The 20,612-nt window shown below is 41.2% G+C and overlaps 1 protein-coding gene across 4 annotated transcripts; it reads left to right on the forward strand.

Annotated features, from left to right (window-relative positions):
* The first annotated feature begins 3,946 nt into the window (after window positions 1–3,946).
* LOC127644654 (vitamin K-dependent protein C-like) lies at window positions 3,947–15,927 on the forward strand. 4 transcript variants are annotated; one of them, XM_052127956.1, is made up of 10 exons: window positions 3,947–3,965; window positions 4,253–4,274; window positions 4,463–4,546; window positions 4,962–5,128; window positions 5,219–5,243; window positions 5,322–5,432; window positions 6,819–6,959; window positions 7,437–7,558; window positions 7,702–7,819; window positions 15,244–15,927. In XM_052127956.1, the coding sequence occupies exons 3-10, from the start codon at window positions 4,474–4,476 to the stop codon at window positions 15,801–15,803; spliced, it is 1,317 nt and encodes a 438-aa protein (XP_051983916.1). In that variant the 5' UTR covers window positions 3,947–3,965; window positions 4,253–4,274; window positions 4,463–4,473; the 3' UTR covers window positions 15,804–15,927. The 4 variants fall into 4 exon arrangements, with proteins under 4 accessions (XP_051983916.1, XP_051983914.1, XP_051983917.1 ...); XM_052127954.1 differs by lacking the exon at window positions 3,947–3,965 and having other exon boundaries at window positions 4,109–4,274; XM_052127957.1 differs by lacking the exon at window positions 3,947–3,965 and having other exon boundaries at window positions 4,110–4,274; window positions 4,962–5,119.
* Window positions 15,928–20,612: the final 4,685 nt, after the last annotated feature.

Genomic DNA, 20,612 nt, shown 5'->3' on the forward strand with positions numbered 1-20,612 from the left:
CATCTCTGGGTTTTGGTTCACATAAACACAGTCCTCTAACAAGGTGGGGCTATTCCTATGCTTTAACCCTGGTCAGATTATTTTAAGAAGTGGACAGGAGACACCTGCCTCACCATATATTTTCTCAGCAGTCATGAGAGCACATATGTGAGGCTATTCCTGTTCCTGCACAGACCTCTAAAACACACACACACACACACACACACACACACACACACACACACACACGTTTGGTTTCCATGTTTTATGGGGACTTTCCATAGACATAATGGTTTTTATACTGTACAAACTTTATATTCTATCCCCTAAACCTAACCCTCACAGAAAACTTTCTGCATTTTTACATTTTCAAAAAACATCATTTAGTATGATTTATAAGCTGTTTTCCTCATGGGGACCGACAAAATGTCCCCACAAGGTCAAACATTTCGGGTTTTACTATCCTTATGGGGACATTTGGTCCCCACAAAGTGATAAATACACGCTCACACACACACACAGAGTAAAAGACCTGCTTGACTATCAGAAATAATTGTAGAATAAAATTGGCATTGATTACACCTGATTAATGTATACTTAACTTGATAAAAATACACCACAACATCCGTTTGATTTGTTTTCTGATATTTTCTTTAAAATTAAATCTGAATTGTGCAAAGGAATGTGGGTGATTGAGGGCCACAGAGGATGCACGAGATGCATCCTCCATAATAAGCTGAATTAAGGCTGCCTTCCAAGTGTCCTCACATTGAGATGGACTTCGACGGTGCTTGATGACGTGGCCATGGATTTGATTTCTGAGGAACACACACAAAAAAAATATATAAGATTCACACACACTTCTCTTAGTTTCTTTTTCTGATACAATTGTAGTTTTCCCTGTAGTGATGCAAATTTTAAGAGATAAACTTTAGCTTGCTCATGGTTCTCTTGACATCACCCCGCACAGAACTGTTGAACTAATGCCATGATACCTCATTCTCACATGTTAAGGTAAGGAAAACACCAAGAATTAGCTTCCTAAAACAAACCAATCCTGATGGCTTTATCTTTTAAGGCCAATAGATTGACACAGAGAATGTCCTGGGGCCACACCGCACTCTTGTTCCACTTTGCAGCCCACTATGCAACCTAAGTCCACTTAATTCATACAAACTCATTATCAATCAAACGGTATACTTGAAACTATAGCAACTGGAACAAGGTCTGAGCACAAAGACGAATGGCTAACCCTAATATGTGCCCTCATTTCCCCACCCTGAGACACAAATGAGTCCCCAAATGGCATGTTTCTGTGTGCTCGTTGTCTTAAATGAAACATGTACACAAACATGTTGGTTTTATTTAAGATGCTAATCTACTAAGCTACTGACTAGCATACCTATTCACCAGAGCATTTTGTGGTTTGATCATTGCATTTCTGAGACCCAAAATGGGATACTGGTGTGTTGGTGTGTCCCTGGCTAACATGGCTAGCCTGCTCATATTTCTGAACTAGCAAGACATTAGCTGACAAACTTCACCAGCGAGAATCTGTAAGACCATGCAAGACCAAGGTCAAGATGGTCAACAAGCTACAAAGTTTTGATGGTGAACAGTATTAGCTGTGTTAGGGTTGCCAGACAGCACAGCCAACAAACCAGTGATAACCAGCATAGCCGCGTTAGAACTAGAATAGTTCAAAGAATAAAGATATTACAGATATTATTGTTCCACTGTAAATTAGCTAAATTTTTGACACCCTGTTTGGTAGAATGTACACATCCGTGTGTTCTCTTTTTGGTGCCATTGTGATCAATTGTTTGTCTTGCACAGATAGATCTCTTTGCCTCTCAGGACAATTCCCACTGCCCGCACTGGTACTCCCTGACAGAAGCCCCTCTCAGGACAGACGCGTTGACACACAGCTGTCCCCGGGGGCTGCGCAAGTACGCATTTCCCCCAGTGAGCCTTCTTGCACTGTTGCTGTGCAAGATCAGGGAGGACGAGGAACAGGTCACTTTGGTGGCACCTTATTGGCCCACCCGGACCTGGTTCTTGGATCTTATGCTTCTCGCGACAGCACCTCCCTGGAAAATCCCCCTGAGGAAGGACCTTCTTTCTCAGGGTTGGGGCACCATCTGGCACCCGTGCCCAGACCGCCGGAACCTCCACGTCTGGCCCCTGGATGGGACATGAAAGATCTGAGTGATCTACCACCTGCAGTTGTAGACACTATCAACCAAGCCAGAGCTCCCTCCACCAGGCAACTTTACGCCCTGAAGTAGCACTCGTTCGCGAATTGGTATTCTTTCCGAGCCGAAGACCTGCAGAGATGCGCAGTTCGGTCAGTGCATTTATTCCTGCTGGAGAGGCTGTCCCCCTCCACCTTGAAGGTGTATGTAGCCGCTATCGTGGCCCACCACGACACAGTAGATGGCAAGTCCTTGGGTAAGCACGACTTGATTATCAGGTTTCTTAGAGGTGCCCGGAGACTGAACCCTCCCCGGCCAAGCCTGTTCCCCTCCTGTGATCTCTCAGTGATCCTCTAGGGCCTTCAGAGACCCCCCTTCGAGCCACTTGACTCAGTTGAGCTCAAGGCCCTCTCCCTGAAGATGGCCCTCCTTATATTGTTAGCCTCCATCAAGAGGGTTGGGGACCTGCAAGCGTTCTCTGTCAGCAACACCTGCCAGGAGTTCGGTCCGGCACATACTCACGTTATCCTGAGGCAGCAACCGGGCTACGTGCCCAAGGTTCCTACGACCCCCTTCAGGGACCAGGTCGTGAACCTGCAAGCGCTGCCCCGGGAGGAGGCAGACCCAGCACTTTTGTTGCTGTGTCCGGTATGTGCTTTGCGTATCTTCTTGGACCGCATGCAGAGTTTTAGATGTTCTGAGCAGCACTTTGTCTGCTTTGGCGGACAGCGGAAAGGGAACGGCGTCTCCAAACAGAGGTTAAACTTACTGGGTCGTTGACGCCATCTCACTGGCTTACCTGACCCAGGCCTCTTGTGGGTTCGAGCACACTCTACGAGAAGTGTGACATCCTCATTGGCACTGGTCTACGGCACCTACCTAGCAGACATCTGCAGAGCAGCGGGCTGGGCAAAACCCAATAACTTTGCGAGATTTTACAATCTCAGTGTTGAGTCAGTCTCGTCCCGTGTTTTGTCAGGTCCGAGCCGGCAGAACTCGGTAATGCAGAACAGCCGACCGGGTGTTCCGCTTGCACACAGAGCCCTTCAAGTTGATCTAGTGCGCCTTCTCTCCCAGGTTAGACACTAAGTGTCGCTTCCTGGATGTTTTTCTCCCTAGCCTTCTGGCCTGCGAATTCAGTGGAGCAATTCGCGTCCAGACCCACAACGAGCCACAAGTGCTCTGTACTGGGGTAGGGATCCACAGGCATAATTCTCTCTTGCAACTCCCTGTGATGTATTTTCCACGGTACAGTCCCCCTGTCGGCGGTTACAACAGTAACCATGACGTTAGAAAGAGAGTGCAAGAATGTGTGACCCATTATGTAACTAAAATATGAGCTAAAACAAAATGATATACTAATCAAAATGGGAGTAGATGCGTGAGTGCATTTATTGACAACAAGTGAGATCCATTATAAAGAGAAAAGACCAATGTGGGTCAATCTGGACAAATACCTAAAACAGGCAAGGTTAAAACTGGATACATTTTAATGCTACAAGAATTGTATAAGAACATGAAAATGCATTATTACAGATCATATCAGTTACATTGAAAGATACACTTATAGTGAAAGTTATAAATTAAGAGGCTATAAACCGCAGATGGGATTGCGTAGTAATCCATATTAGCTGTAGTAGAGTTTAACATCAGTAGGTGTATGTGGTCAGACAGAAGACGAGAATTCTCAACCATTCAGACTGTGGACTCTTAGTAAACAGATTTAGTTAGTTATTAACCCACTTTAAACACCACATCCACCATTCCAGTTTCTTTCTTATTTTTTAAACTGTAAGTTAATATTCATAATAATATGTAAGAGTTTGTTAAGTCTTCAAGAACTGATTGATTGATTGATTGATTGATTCTGCTATAGTGTATGATATTAATGCACTCGCAAATGAAACTTCTCATTCAGTTGATCTCTGCCAATATTGTTTGTACTGTGCAATATTTGTTGGAGTCCAGTTGACTTTCTAAAGGCTGTACATGTTGTGCCCTCCTACTAGATTGCAAAGCAGAGATAGATAAAAGTTAAGCCAATTAAATATTTTGGTTTCATGTTTCTTCCAATATAGTTCTCATCTGAGGACAAATCTGGTAAGAATTATTTGTGTGTGTGTGTACGTACGTGCATGCGTGTGTTCTTACATAGTATTTTAGATAGTGTATAATTAAGTCGCCTTTAATCACCCATGTACTTCTAGTCAGTTTAAATTTGGTAAAATCTTCAAATCTAACAGATTTTCATTGTTGAATTGTAGTTTTAGGTCTTGATGTATTTACAGGGTCTTATACCATGATGAGGAGCCTCTTCCTCTGTATCTCAGTACTGGTTATATTTTGGTCTGCCAGGGCTCTCTGCAAGACAGGTAATGTATGAGAAATAAATATCACTTTAGAATTTATAAACAGTTGCAAACCCAAAAATGACATTTCTGACATCCTTTATTCACTGTCATGTCATTTCAAACCAGTATGACTTTTTATCTTCTGTGGAACACAAGAGGAGATGTTAGACAGAATGTTATGGACTTACAGGCACAGACACCATTCACTTTTATTGCATCTTTCATTTTCATATTAAGTAAATTGTGACTTGAGGCTGTCAGTACAAATGTGTTTACATTACAAATTTGTATTTATTTTTTAAATGCTCTTATGAAGTTTAATGGTCATCAGAAAAAAATTGTTGTGTGCATTAAGTTGAAAACCAATTATAAGTAATTATCTCTGGTGCCAATTCAGAGTATTCTGTTCTCTGAACCTTGGATTTGTTTTGGTCAGTTTTTTCTAGCAGCCAAAAAGCACACATGCTCCTCCGTTCAAGAAGAGCCTATGCATTTATGGAGGAAATAAAGCCCCCATCGTTGGAGCGTGAGTGTAAAGAGGAAATGTGCAGTTTTGAAGAGGCGAGGGAAATCTTCAAAACCCGGGAGGCCACAGTTAGTCTTGTTAGCATTTAAACTTGTAGATTTGTTTTGCTATCTTTACTTTTTTTTTATTTTATTTTTTTATTATGATCCAATATTTTCTTTTTGCAGCTGGAATTCTGGACGGTGTATACAGGTTAGGCTGGTCTGTCTTGTGGAATATCGCTGCAGGCCATCATATCTTTTACTAATTATATGTGTTGTGTGCTCTTAGATGGAGACCAGTGTGCCTCAACTCCATGTGTTAATGGAAAGTGTGTGGACCTGTTACAGGATTACTCCTGCTACTGCAACCCTGGGTTTGAAGGGAAACATTGTGACTTGCGTGAGCCTCTATCTCTCTAAGGGTGCTTTAACACTGGAGTCTTAAAAAGGTTGTTTGGGTGGATGGTTCTTTTGAACTGGGTTACAGTTTGGTTCACTGTTGGTCTGAAAGCAATCCATCTGATGAAGCATAATTATCATCTTTGCATGTGGCCACAATTAGTATAGTATGGGCTTATTTTTAGTATACACTTTTTCATTGCAGCTTGTCATTACATAAATTGCCTTTGCCATTGCACAACGTATAGGCAATTGCAGTCCTATTTATGTGTATCATGCTGGATGAAGCAGAGCTACAATCGCATTATCTAGGGCTGATAGTTCAACTTCTCAAAAATAAAAAGATTAATTACAAAGTCTGACTGAAATCAAACTTTTAAAATGAATGTAAATGTGCTAGGTGTAATCAATCTCTGGTTCGGACCAACAATCAAAGTATGAAAACGTCATGGTTACTGTCATAACCTCCGGTCCCTGATGGAGGGAACGAGATGTTTTGTCGATGTAGTGACACTTGGGGTCGCTCTTGAGAGAACCGAGCACCTCCCATTCTTTGAGAAAAGGCCAATGAGAATTGGCGAATGGAATTTGCATGCCATTCCCCAGGACATAAGGGTATAAAAGGAGCTGAAATGCAATTCCACTCAGGTTTTGTGCTGAGGAGCCGAGACAAGGTCCGGCCATTTCTGTGGCTAGTACATTGTAGTGGCAATAGGGACATGGCATCAGGGAACGGAGGTTACAACATTAACCATGACATTCCCCTTCTGTCACTCACTCAACGTGCTGTCGAAGAGCCCAGGGGCGAAATCTGCACTCGATGTGCGGAGGGAGAGAAAGCCGCTGGAAATGCAGCGTATATCCAACAGCATATGCTTCTTAAGAGGTGAATGGAACAGCAGTAGTATTCAGCTCGCTGATAGTACAACCGCTCGGTTCCGAAGAAAATATTTGAATATAATTGCATTCCAGCTCCTTTTATAACCATATGTCCGGGGGAGTGGTATGCAAATTCCACTCAAGAATTCTCATTGGCCTTTTCTCAAAGAATGGGAGGTTTTCGGGGCTCTCAAGAGCGACCCCTAATGTCACTACATCGACACAACGTCGAGTGAGTGACAGAAGGGGAACACCTTTATATGTACAAGTTACAGCATTTAAACAATTATCAGTAATTGATTTTTTGGTACATTTAAATTAGTGTGAATTCATCAAGGACTTCCTTTGTCCTTGCTGTATTTTCACTGCTTGTTCAGTGTTTTGTTTATATATAGTGCAGTGGCTGATTTGGGACATTTAGTAGTGGATTTCTGGAGTTCTCTCTAGTGGTATGCACTGAGGTCATGGTGATAAATGTCCTGACAGCAGTTATGTGCTTTGTCCTCAGGCAGCACAGTCACTAACTGCTCTGTGAAAAATGGTGATTGTGATCATGAGTGTCACGAGAAAGAGGATGGTCTCGGTCGCAGATGCAGTTGTATTAAAGGATACCAACTCCAAGATGACTCTAAAAAGTGTACTCCCATAAGTATGTTTTAATTACTTTACAGAGCTTTTCAACTTGAACTGACCTTTAAAATTACTTTTGTTGCAGTAACCTATGAGGATTTAGTCATATTAACTATAATGTTTTACTTGAATAAAACCAGTAATTTAGATATTACCACATTAAGCATTTTAAGGTTACCTGACAACATATTTTTTACAGTGTAAATACAATAAAAACTTTTCACCAAAAAAAAAAACAAAAGAAATACATTGAAATTCACAAATGCATGCAAAAAAAAAACATATACTTTTTTTTTTTTTTTTAAAGCTTACAATAAAATGTTATGTGTAAACTATGTGAAGCAATCAGTTGACATCTTGTAAAAATGTGTTATAAAATGTATTATCTTCCAATCATTTCTGCCATTTGGAGTTTTTTTGATACATCTCAAGGTGTAAGAGCCCATATCACTGTAGTCAATGAATTATGGTCTCTGTGCATGTTTCTTATTTACAGACAAGGATTCATGTGGCCAGATTCGAATAGCAAAGTCATTCTATAAGAAGAAGCCTATGACAGGTTTACAGCCATGGCTTGTGGGGGGTACAGTTGGTAAAAAGGGAGAGAGTCCCTGGCAGGTACTGTCTTATCTTTTATAATATCTATGTTGACTAAAGTGCCAGATATTTTTATAAATGTTAATTTGGACATTATATATTGTACCAAAACCCCCCAAAACTGCTTTGTAGCTATCTCATTAAATTATGTGTGTATTTTGCAGGCACTTATACTAAATCATGAGATTATGCTTCATTGTGGTGGGGTTTTGATTGATGAAAACTGGGTTCTCACGGCAGCTCACTGCCTAGAGTCAAGCACACGCTTAACTGTCAGACTGGGTACGTAATTCATTTTGGTTATACAAAAGTAACTCTTTAAAGTGCAATACTTTTTAATCCCCTTTTACATTTATATTTTGCCTATGTTCTTAGAAGATCCTTGTCAGGTCAACTCAATTTTATTTGTATAGCGCTTTTCACCACAGGCACCGTTTCAAAGCAGCTGCACAGAATTATGCTGTAACAGAAAATTGTTTAATACACACACACACACACACACACACACACACACACACACACACACACACACACACACACACACACACACACACACAGCACAACATACAAGCCACAACTTTAAAACCACCTTCCTAATATTGTGTAGGTCCCCCTCATGCCACCAAAACAGCACCAAACAGAATCTCAGAATAGTATTCTGAGATGCTATTCTTCTCACCACAATTGTACAGAGCCGTTATCTGAGTTACCATAGACTTAGTCAGTTCAAACCAGTCTGGTCATTCTCTGTTTATCTCTCTCATCAACAAGGCATTTCCTTCCACAGAACTGCCGCTCAATGGATGTTTTTTTGTTTTTGGCACCATTCTGTGTAAATTCTAGAGAATGTTGTGCATGAAAATACCAAGAGATCAGCAGTTACACAAATACTCAAACCAGCCCGTCTGTCACCAACAATCATGCCACACTCCAAATCACTGAGATCAAATTTTTTCCCCCATTCTTGTCAGCATTCGGCCAGGTTTTTTCTGGTTTTGGCCCCTAGAGGCCCCCATCATGCCTTTTGTCTGATCTAGTTATTATTTGCACCTGTGCCTTGTTTCCCTTGTATGTATTTAAACCCTTAGTTTTCCTTAGTTCTTTGCTCTGTGTTTGAATGTTAGCACCCAGCCTCAGTGAAGCTGTGAACGTTTGTGGCTCCAGTTGGATTCTCTTGTGGTACTGTTCTGATACTCATTTATTTTTTGGATTATCTTTTGAGGCCTTTTTTCTGCTATACCTTCTTACCTTGTGGATTTACCTTTTGACTTGGTGTATTACCTTTTTTCCTGGAATGACTTTTGACGTTGTGGATTTATATTTTTTGCCTGAAGATCTTTACTTTTTACATTATTCTGGTTCTGCCGACCACTAGTGGCTCAGTTTGTTAAGTGACTATTTCTCACACCGGAGACCCGGGTTCAAGACCGGGTCCTGACAGAAACACAGAGCCAAGATGAACCCAGAGGCAGCCAGTGCCAACACGAGGGGACTGTCCAACGTCACGAGGCCACTCTGGCTCAGCAAGAGGCCTTGATGGTTAGACATTCTCAACTCCTATCAGAGATGCTGACTTCCATAAAGCAGATATCTGATCTACTTCCCCCGGCAACCGCTCCCGCCCCAGTACCTAATATACAAGTGCCGTAGCAGTTAACCCCCTGGCTGAACCTTGTCTTCTGCCTCCCCAATGGATTTCAGGTGCTTGTTTCCTTACCCAATGTTCTCTCTGAAATGACCCTCGTCATTTCCCACCGACCGGTCCAAGATCGCATACATCATCACACTGCTGTGTGGGATGCCCAAAGTCCCTGCTGTGCCAGCTACTCTGCCTGTACTGAGGAATTCAAGCGAATTTTCCAAGGTCCTACCAGCGGTCCTGACTCAGCCAAACAGCTCCTGACTCTCCACCAAGGTCAGCGCAGTGTGACGGACTATGCAATCCAGTTCCGCACGGTAGCAGCAGTGAGTGGCTGGAATGACGAGGCGCTCATGGTGTGCATTCTGAAGGGTCTCTCCGACGCCATCCAAGACGAACTGGCCACTCGGGAACCACCAGACGATCTCGAGTCCCTGATCAAGTTGGCCTCACATATAGACCAGCGCCTGAGAGAAAGAGAACTCAACCGAAGACTTCTCGCCCTAGCTCCTATCGATCCCAGCTCCGAGTCCCCACCTTTATCCCCACTGGCTCTACCGGAATCCATGCAGATTGGATGCATCTCCCAGGCTGAAAGAGACCGCCGGATGGCGGTCTCTTTCACTCATGTCACTGCTCCCTTGCGACTTTCAGTTTCCCAACACCAGGAAGTGATAAACTTTCAATTGATTCCCTGATCTGAGTTCCCTCTTGTCCTAGGCTACCCCTGGCTGCACAGCCACAACCCTTACATCTCTAGAATCCATCGACTTGTCTTGAGTTCCCGAGAGTTACCATGACCTCAAGCCGGTATTTAGCAAACAGAGGGCCACCATGCTACCACCCCATAGATCGTACGATTGCCCCATGGACCTGTTTCCAGGCTCCTGCCCCCCCCCCAGGGGTCGGATTTTTTCCCTATCTCCTCCCGAACGAGCTGCTATGGATACCTACATCAAGGACGCATTGGCAGCAGGCCTCATTCGTCCATCCACGTCGCCCGCGGGAGCAGGTTTTTTCTTTGTGGCCAAAAAAGGCGGTGGATTACGTCCATGCATCGACTACCGGGGACTCAATGCCATAACTGTTCGCAACCGCTACCCCTACCCCTTATGGCCACAGCGTTTGAGCTGCTCCAGGAAGTAGCCCTCTTCACTAAGGCTTGACCTGCGGAACACACACCATATTGTGCGGATCAGACACGGTGACGAGTAGAAGACCAGTTTCAACACTCCTACCGGTCACTACGAATACATAGTGATGCCCTTCGGCCTGACCAATGCCCCAGCTGTGTTCCAAGCACTCATAAACGATGTACTTAGGGATATGCTTAACATCTTCGTGTTTGTTCACTTGGATGATATCCTCATCTTTTCAAGCTCCCTTCAAGAACACACTAAACAAGTCAGACAAGTACTCAAATGCCTCCTAGACAGCCATTTGTACGTTAAGACGGAAAAATGTGAATTCCATTCCTCCCGAGTACAATTCTTGGGATTTGTAGTGGAACCCGGTCGAATCCAAATGGACTCCAGGAAGGTAGAGGCTGTAGCGGATTGGCCCACCCCTAAGTCCGTTAAGGAAGTCCAACGTTTTCTGGGCTGCACAAACATTTATCGCAAGTTCATCAAGAACTTCAGCTAGGTGGCAGCTCCTCTCTCAGCTTTAACCAAGGGTGGCAATGCAAGGTTTCTGTGGGGAAAAGAAGCTGAGACGGCCTTCCAAGGACTCAAGCAGCGCATCCTCTCTGCTCCCATCCTGACACTACCTATAGCGGGTGAACCTTTTGTGGTGGAGGTTGATGCCTCAGAGGTTGGTGTTGGAGCTGTCCTGTCTCAGAGGGGTGAAGACAAGAAGCTCCACCCTTGCGTTTTCTTCTCACACCGGCTTACACCAGCCGAGAGGAACTATGATGTGGGGGATCGTGAACTCCTAGCGGTTAAGATGGCATTGGAGGAATGGAAACACTGGCTCGAGGGGGCTTCTCAACCATTTCAAGTGCTTACAGACCACAAAAATCTGGAGTATATCCAGAAGGCTAAGCGGTTGAACTCCAGACAAGCTCGATGGTCTCTTTTTTCAATCGATTTCAGTTTACCCTCACCTATCGGCCCGGGTCGAAGAATCTCAAACCGGACGCCTTGTCCCGAGTCTACGCTCCTGCCGTTCGAGAAGATACTGACATGCCTGTCCTTCCTACCACTAAGATCGTAGCCCCAATCTCGTGGCAAGTTGAGGACACCGTGAGACAAGCTCAAGCTACAGAACCGGGTCCTAAAGGAGGTCCTGCCAATCGGTTGTTTGTCCCCAAGGCAGTGAGGTCCCAGGTCCTTCTGTGGGGACACTCCTCTCACCTCACCTGTCACCCGGTCATAGGTCGCACCTTGGAGTTCATTCAGCGAAAGTTCTGGTGGCCCACCATTAAAGAAGACATTGGCACCTTCGTCAAGGCCTGTCCTGTGTGCTGCCAGGGCAAATCTTCTCATCTCCGCCCTCAAGGACTCCTTCACCCTTTATCTATTCCCCACCTACCCTGGTCCCATATCTCGTTGGACTTTATCACAGGCCTTCCTCCGTCCCATGGTAATACTACTATCCTAGTCATCATCGACAGGTTTTCTAAGGCGGCCAGGTTCGTCCCTATGACTAAGTTACCTTCTGCAAAGGAAACAGCTGAGCTTGTAATTAATCACGTGTTCCGAGTCTTTGGCTTCCCTCAGGATATGGTTTCCGACAGAGGCCCTAGTTCACCTCGAGGTTTTGGAAGGCCTTCTGCCAGCTCATGGGGGCCACTGCCAGTCTTTCTTCAGGGTACCACTCAGAGTCCAACAGCCAAACTGAGAGGATGAATCAAGAGCTGGAAACAGCCCTCAGATGTATGGTCTCCAACAACTCGTCCACATGGTCGTCCTTCATCGTTTGGGTCGAGTACGCGCACAATGTCCCCGCATGAGAGTCAGTTTGGCTATCCCCCCCATTGTTCCCTGACCAGGAGGTAGAAGTCGGAGTGCCTTCAGCCCTGAAGTTCATCAGACGCTGTCGCCTTACGTGGAGGAAGGCCCGTCGCAATCTTCTACGTTCCTCACAAAGGTACCAACTTCAAGCCAACAGACATCGCCGTCCCGGCCCCACCCTGTCCCCCGGCCAGGGAGTCTTGCTCTCCACAAAAAACATACCTCTATGGGTGGAGTCTCGCAAGCTGTCCCAGAAGTACATTGGTCCCTTTAAGGTTGCCAGGAGACTTAACCCCGTTACATATCGCCTGCACTTACCCAGATCCCTTAAGATTAATCCCACATTTCACATCTCCTTATTAAAACCTGTTGTTTTTTCTCCCCTTGTCCCGGCAGGCAGACCTCCCCCTCCGCCCTGTGTCATCGGAGGCCAGCCGGCTTATACCGTCCACTACTGTGTCTGCCTCATCTTCTAGGTTCTGCCGACCACTAGTGGCTCAGTTTGCTAAGTGACTGTTTCTCACACAGAAACCCGGGTTCGAGACTGGGTCCTGACAGTTCTGATGGTTGATGTGAACGCTATTAGTTCCAGACCCGTATCAGAATGATTTTATGCACTGCACTGTTGCCACACAATTGGCTGATTAGATAATCACATGGATGATTGTTGGTGCCAGACAGGCTGGTTTGAGTATTTCTGTAACTGCGGTTGGAAATGCCTTGTTGATGAGAGAGGTCAACAGAGAATGGCCAGACTGGATCGACTGGCAAGTGGTTTAGGACATCTACTTTGTGCATGATACGAGTCACTTTTCCAACAGTTGTTTACAGACAGATTGTTTAACTTTGAATTGACTATATCACAATTCCAGTGGGTCAGAAGTTTACATACACTAAGTTAACTGTGCCTTTAAGCAGCTTGGAAAATTCCAGAAAATTATGTCAGGCCTTTAGGCAATTAGCCAATTTGCTTCTGATAGGATAATTGGCGTCAATTGGAGGTGTACCTGTGGATTCATTTTAAGGCTTACCTTCTAACGCAGTGCCTCTTTGCTTGATGTCATGGGAAAATCTAAATAAATCAGTCAAAACCTCATAAATCAATTGTGGACCACCACAAGTCGGGTTCACCCTTGGGAGCAATTTCCAAACACCTGAAGGTACCACGTTCATCTGTACAAACAATAGTACGCAAGTATAAACACCATGGAAAGACGCAGCCATCATACCGCTCAGGAAGAAGACACATTCTGTCTCCTAGAAATGAATGTAGTTTGGTGTGAAAAGTACATATCAATCCCAAAACAACAGCAAAGGACCTTGTGAAGATGCTGGAGGAAACAGGTAGACAGTATCTACAAGTATCTATACAAGTATCCAAACAAGTATCTATATCAACAGTAAAACAAGTCCTGTATCGAACATAACCTGAAAGTCTGCTCAGCAAGGAAGAAGCCACTGCTCCAAAACCTCCATAGAAAAGCCAGACTACAGTTTGCAAGTGCAGATGACGTTGAAGATCTTACTTTTTGGAGAAATTTCCTCTAGTCTGACGAAACCAAAATGTAACTGTTTTGGCATAATGACCATCGTTATGTTTGGAGGAAAATGGGTGAGTATTGCAAGCCGAAGAACACCTTGGTGCACTTCACAAAATAGATGGCATCATGAGGAAGGAAAATTACGTTGAAATGTTGAAGCAACGTCTTCCAAGACATCAGCCAGGTTAAAGCTTGTTAAAGCTTGATCACAAATGGGTCTTCCAAATGGACAATGACCCCAATCGTACCTCCAAAGCTGTGGCAAAATGGCTTAAGGACAACAAAGTCAAGGTATTGGAGTGGCCATCACAAAGCCCTGACCTCAATCCAATAGAGAATTTGTGGGCAGAACTGAAAAAACTTTTAAAAGTTAAACAATTTAAAGGCAATGCTACCAAATACTAACAATGTGTATGTAAACTTCTGACCCACTGGAAATGTGATGAAATAAATAAAAGATGAAATAAATCATACTATTATTCTGACATTTCACTTTCTTCAAATAAAGTAGTGATCCTAACTGACCTAAAACTGGGAATGTTTTACAAGATTAAATGTCAGGAATTGTGAAATTGTGAGTTTATATGTATTTAGCTAAGGTGTATGTAAACTTCTGACTTCAACTGTATGTATATATATATTATTTTTTTTTTTCTGCATGTATTTAAACAGAAGGATTTTGAATTAACTGTATGATAATGACTAAATGCCTTTGAAGTCCATTCTGAATTAACTGCACAAGTGCACGTTGATGCAGTCTTTTTTTTTTTTTTTTTTACGATTTTAGTTGGCATTAATTGGTTGTCTAAAACAACATGCAATAAAGTGCACATGTTGCATAGGAGACCATTGCCAAGACAGGTACCTGAGAGTTATTAGCCTAATATTCTGTAAAAGGAAAAGATCACCCAAAATGTTTTATTTTATGTCATATTGACAAGCTGGTATTAATTTCTTTCTTATACAAAACACAAAAGGAGATGTTTTAATGAATGCGTCTTTTCAATACAATTGCACTGGACAGTGCCTCACTTTAAAGCTTTAAAAGATTCAAAAGTATCATAAGCGTAGTCCATGCGGCTTGTGCAACATATTCTAAGTCTTCTGAAGGCATGATAGGTTCTGGTAAGAAACTGAAAAATCACCTAAATGTAATTTTATTTCTCACTAATTCCTTTCTAGTACATGCCCAATATTAAGAAATAACCATTGTCATGTGCCAGTTGTGTTTGTGATGTCACTGTATTTTAAAATCTCTATTTTACCTGTCCTCATGTATCACAGAGAACAGTATTTAAAATAAGTCTTTTTTTTTAAAACACCCATTTTCAGTGACATAATAGCCCGGAAAACAAAACACAGTGACAACTTTAAGTTTTCAAAAATATCATATTTGTGTGGATGGGGCCTTAGTCTGGCAAAGATAGAAAAATAACTGAAATTTAACTCTGATGATAAACAAAGGGTTGTGATTTTTTATTAGCAAACAAAAATCTCAGCAACAGGAAAAAAAGGCACTTTTGTGAGGTCAGTTTGGATGTTTTTAACCAAGTGTGTTTATCATCTTTCCAGGTGACTATGACCGATTCAAGATAGAAGGAACAGAGTTGGTCTTTACAGTCAAACAGGCCATCGTTCACCCACAATACAACCATTTAACAGTGGACAATGACATAGCTTTGTTGCAATTGTCTAGACCAGCAACATTTTCCACATACATCCTCCCAGCTTGCCTCCCTAGCCGGGACTTGGCAGAAAGAGTGTTGCATCGCAACGGTACCATGACAGTTGTCACTGGCTGGGGGAAGAAAAATGAGACAGCTAAACATTTCATTTCCACTCTCAACTTCATTGATATTCCAATTATGGACAGTAAAGTGTGCTCCAACTATATGATTAACAATCTGACGCAGAACATGTTATGTGGTGGCGTGCTGGGTCAAATCAAAGATTCTTGTGAGGGGGACAGCGGGGGTCCTATGATGACAATGTATCATGATACATGGTTCCTCATTGGTCTGGTGTCCTGGGGAGAGGGCTGTGGGCAGAAAAACAAACTGGGCATCTACACCAAAGTGTCCAGCTTTGTCGATTGGATAGATAGTGTTCGTCAGAAGTGGCATAAAATGTAGGTCTCTGACATCTCTGTCGTGTTCTGCCTATCAATGAAACTATGTATCACAGAAGTTCCTAGAGTGTCCCATAGTTCTTTCAGTGAAGAGAATGACATAATAAACACCATTCTTTATTCTGCAATGAATCCTTCTGATATTTCCCTGTTCTGGCAAACTGTCAAAGTGGACTGATTTTACACATTTTATCTTATCATAAAATTAGGTTGAAAATGAACACACACTTGCATATTCAATTTTTTTTTAGCAATTGCATCCAGCTATTTGAATAATGTTGTTGTTATGTGATTTAATTATTGGGTCACACATAAGATTAAAGGCCCCCATATATTTATACGAAATTGAAAATGAACAGGTGTGATGTCACTTCAAACAAATACTGGCCAAAATGAAGGTGCTTTTGAGTTTTAGTGGTTCATAATAAGCCTGCCAGCTTACTGCTATTTATCCATGTCATCAATAGGTGTGACCTGGAGCTCAACCTACTTTGACATCGACATTTAATAGAGTGCAACAATAGTGCCTGCCCACTTTTTTCAGCAGTTCTGGAAGTATTTTCCCTATTCATTTTTCCAAGATTTTTCTTAAAATTCTTCTAGGTAACATCACTAACTTAATTTTAAAGGGAAAAAAGTATTTGAAAATCAAACAAAAAGACAAAGGTACAAGGCTGTGTACTTACATATTTCATGAGGGCACAGACTACAATCCCACGAAGCATTGCGAATTATGTTCTTGAAAAAACAATTATGGGAATAAATAAAACTTTTGATTTTAGGGTGTTGTTTCCAAGTACATAAACAATATATTTTAAGTTTATTACAAAATATTTTGATATGTAAAAATAGATAAGTAGTTTAAGGGTGAAGGAAGAACGATTCGATTACATTATTCACAGTGGTGCGTTGTGGGAGTGGGCTGTCGCTCTGAGGCATGTTTGTTGGGATTCGTTGGCCGTAGTTCTCTGATTGGTGAAGATTTCTCTGCTGGACCATGGGTAATGTAGTTGTTTACAAGGAATTCCACTATCAAAAAAGATTTTTAAACAATGAAGTTGAAATAACACAGACGGATGGCTTCAACGGAAACATATACCATAGATGAACAACAACCTTGTAGCTCGCGGTAGGTCTGCCTCTAAACATTTATAAGTTATCATTGAAAATCAATTTGTGTATGGGATAAATTAATTGTATTTTTACATCCTGAACCAGACTGTTGTGCTCTATTCCAGTTACGTTGTTCAGTCAGATAAGATCAGTCAACATGGACACACCAGCGTGCAGTTTTTAGTGAGCTGATGCAAAATTACCAACATCTGTATGATCATTTGTGTAGAGACATTTTCCAAGAACATGTCATGTGATTTTTGTTTTGTTTAATTAGTCTACAAAAGGAATCAAATCTCCTCTTAAATGCCCATTTACTCTGTTTTTTGCAATGCTGCTTCAATCATTTGCCATCTGCAGCTGAAAGCTATTCACACATCTGCCCAAAGTAAGATATGCCTCCTTTATCATCATTCGTCAGTCTGAATTCTGACTGATTAACATTACTTTATACACCCATCTTTGCGAAAATATATAACTATTTGGAAAGGTATGTTAACAGGTCTGACTCTAAAAGATTAAACAAAATGTGATTTTCAGTTAAACAGTAAAACCTGTGGATTCACATGAAGTCAACGTCTAGAAATTAGCTGTTTTTTTTACTAGGTAAGGAGCCAAGCTGTTGTTTAAAGTCTATAAATGGACAAAACAGCCACTAGATATAGATATTTTATACCTAAAACGATATTCAACCATTTTTCATGCATCCTGTTGTACTTCACTCAATAAGCATTTAGAGAAAGGTGTTGTAGGTTATTTTTAGTCATTCTGAGTGATGAACTAAGCTCCATTGTCTTATTATCAGCCTACTGGCAATAAACAATGATCTTGTAGTCCTTCAAACATTAATATGTCATCTGAACATTTACGGTAGGGTGGTGGTAACTAGGCTGATTATATTACTTCTTACTTTTTATATTTATGTCAATGCATAGTCAAAACCATTATCAGCCAAATTAAAGCATATCTCTAAAGATGAAATTGTCAAAAAAACAATGTCAACAAGGCAGAAGCATTATGTAAAGGCAATATGCGAATACTCACACTAAAAGGCATCTGTATTAAGACAAAAACCTGAGGATAATAATTCAAGGCATGCATCCTTATTTAAAGGGACACATAATTTGCATCAACCTGAAGAGTTAAAGCCCATGTGTAAGGCCTCAAATCTTATCAAGCATTATATTAATAGAGCTGTTCAGTTTGTAGTCCACAAACCCAGAAGAGAATTCACCATATGTTCCCTCAAGATTTTCCTCTAGGTTTTTATAATGGCAGTTTTGGATTTATAAGTCAAATAAGGTCTGTGGTAAACATTACTTGAAGACACGTGGACCGGTGGATGGTTTGTTCTACAAAATAAATTACACACAGTTATACCTCAAACGTGAATTTTGAAGCTGTATTGAAGCAACACACTTTAAAAAAAGGCAACTTCAAAATTCACATTTGAGGTATGACTGTGTGTAGTGTATGTTGTAGAACAATATGTTTAAGTATCTTTATGTAATGTTTAGCATATACCTTATCTTACTTATAAATCCTAAACTGTCATGATAGCATCCCATAGGAAATTTGTCACAGCTCTATTGTCACAAAAGGTCAAAACATTTTGAAGGTTGGGGATGTATTACCAGAAAATATTAGTATAAAGTTAAAGTGGAGAGGAGTTGGATCTGCTTCTGGCTGACCTCCTGATCTTCAGCTCCTGTTCGTGTCTCTCCAGCTGAGTCCAAAATCCTGGATTAGGTTCCACTACTGAGCGGCCAATTTTAACAACCTGATAAAAAAAAAAAACAATTAGAGAAGAACTGCGCAACACAAAATATCACACTAAAATCATGTTAATCCATATAATGTTTACATCTTGACTTTATACTTTTCAAGCAGCGTGTAATATTATCTAAAGGTTGACTCATACTGGATTATGCAGATACCGATAACTGGTGCAAAATACCAATAACCGATTAATTACCCGATAGTATTAGTTTCGATTTACAGACATAGAGGCACAGACATAGAGGCTACAAAATGTATAAAATCCCAGATGTAATACATTGAAATACAAGACCCAAAAACTCAGGGGACTCTTATTTTGAAATGACAGAAAAGGAAGGATAGATAGATAGATAGATAGATAGATAGATAGATAGATAGATAGATAGATAGATAGATAGATAGATAGATAGATAGATAGATAGATAGATAGATAGATAGATAGATAGATAGATAGATAGATAGATAGTTAGTTAGTTAGTTAGTTAGTTAGTTAGTCTCTGTCGTGTATATATGAGTCCCAGGAGTTATATATATATATATATATATATATATATATATATATATATATATATATATATATATATATATATATATATATATATATATGTCATTTCAAAATAAGAGTCCCTGGAGTTTGTTGGGGCTTGAATCTCATATATATAAATAGGAAATACTCTACATTATACTGTATATACAGTGCCATAGCAAGGAATTTCGTATTAAAAAATGCAGTTTAAAATATGTTGTGGGCCCCCTTGGAGCAGTTGCATATATACAGTTGAAGTCAGAAGTGTACATACACCTTAGCCAAATACATATAAACTCACAATTTCACAATTCTTGACATTTAATCTTGTAAAACATTCCCAGTCTTAGGTCAGTTAGGATCACTATTTTATTTGAAGAATGTGAATCGTAAGAATAATAGAAGAGAGAATGATTTATTTCAGCTTTTATTTCTTTAATCACATTCCCAGTGGGTCAGAAGTTTACAAACACTTTGTTAGTATTTGGTAGCATTTCCTTTCAATCATTTAACTTGGATCAAATGTTTTGGGTGCCTTCCACAAGCTTCTTAAAATAAGTTGCTAGAATTTTGGCCCATTCCTCCAGCATTTTCCTTGCTGAGGACTCGTTTTACTGTGGATATAGATACTTGTCTACCCGTTTCCTCCAGAATCTTCACAAGGTCCTTTGCGGTTGTTTTGGGATTGATTTGCACTTTTCACACCAAACTACATTCATCTCTAGGAGACAGAATGCTTTTCTTTCCTGAGCGGTGTGATGGCTGCATGGTCCCATGGTTTTTATACTTGTTTGTACTATTGTTTGTACAGATGAACATTGTACTTCAGGCATTTGCAAATTGCTCCCAAGGATGAACCAGAATTGTGGAGGTCCACAATATATTTCTGAGGTCTTGACTGATTTATTTGGATTTTCCCATGATGTCAAGCAAAGAGGCACTTAGTTTGAAGGTAGGCCTTAAAATGTCTCCACAGATACACCTCCAATTCAGTACAACTTCAGTTGGGCACAGTTATCTTAGTGCATGTAAACTTCTGACCCTCTAGAATTATGATATAGTCACTTAAAAGTGAAACTGATCCCCGTAGGTGTAATAAGATAGCTCTGCTTCAGTATTACTCGAAACCTATGCCTGATAACCAGTGGTAATATCCACTATGGCGAGAACTCCGTGCCAAAACCCAAGAGTCCGACCGACAGAATTTGTGCTTTTTGAGTGTCTTACACAGAGGGTCACCCACATGACGAATTCAGATGAAGTCAACGTCTAGAAATTAGCTGTTTTTTTTTACTAGGTAAGGAGCCAAGCTGTTGTTTAAAGTCTATAAATGGACAAAACAGCCACTAGATATAGATATTTTATACCTAAAACGATATTCAACCATTTTTCATG

Source organism: Xyrauchen texanus, chromosome 6 (assembly GCF_025860055.1).
Source record: "Xyrauchen texanus isolate HMW12.3.18 chromosome 6, RBS_HiC_50CHRs, whole genome shotgun sequence".
NCBI classification, from domain to species: Eukaryota; Metazoa; Chordata; class Actinopteri; order Cypriniformes; family Catostomidae; genus Xyrauchen; species Xyrauchen texanus.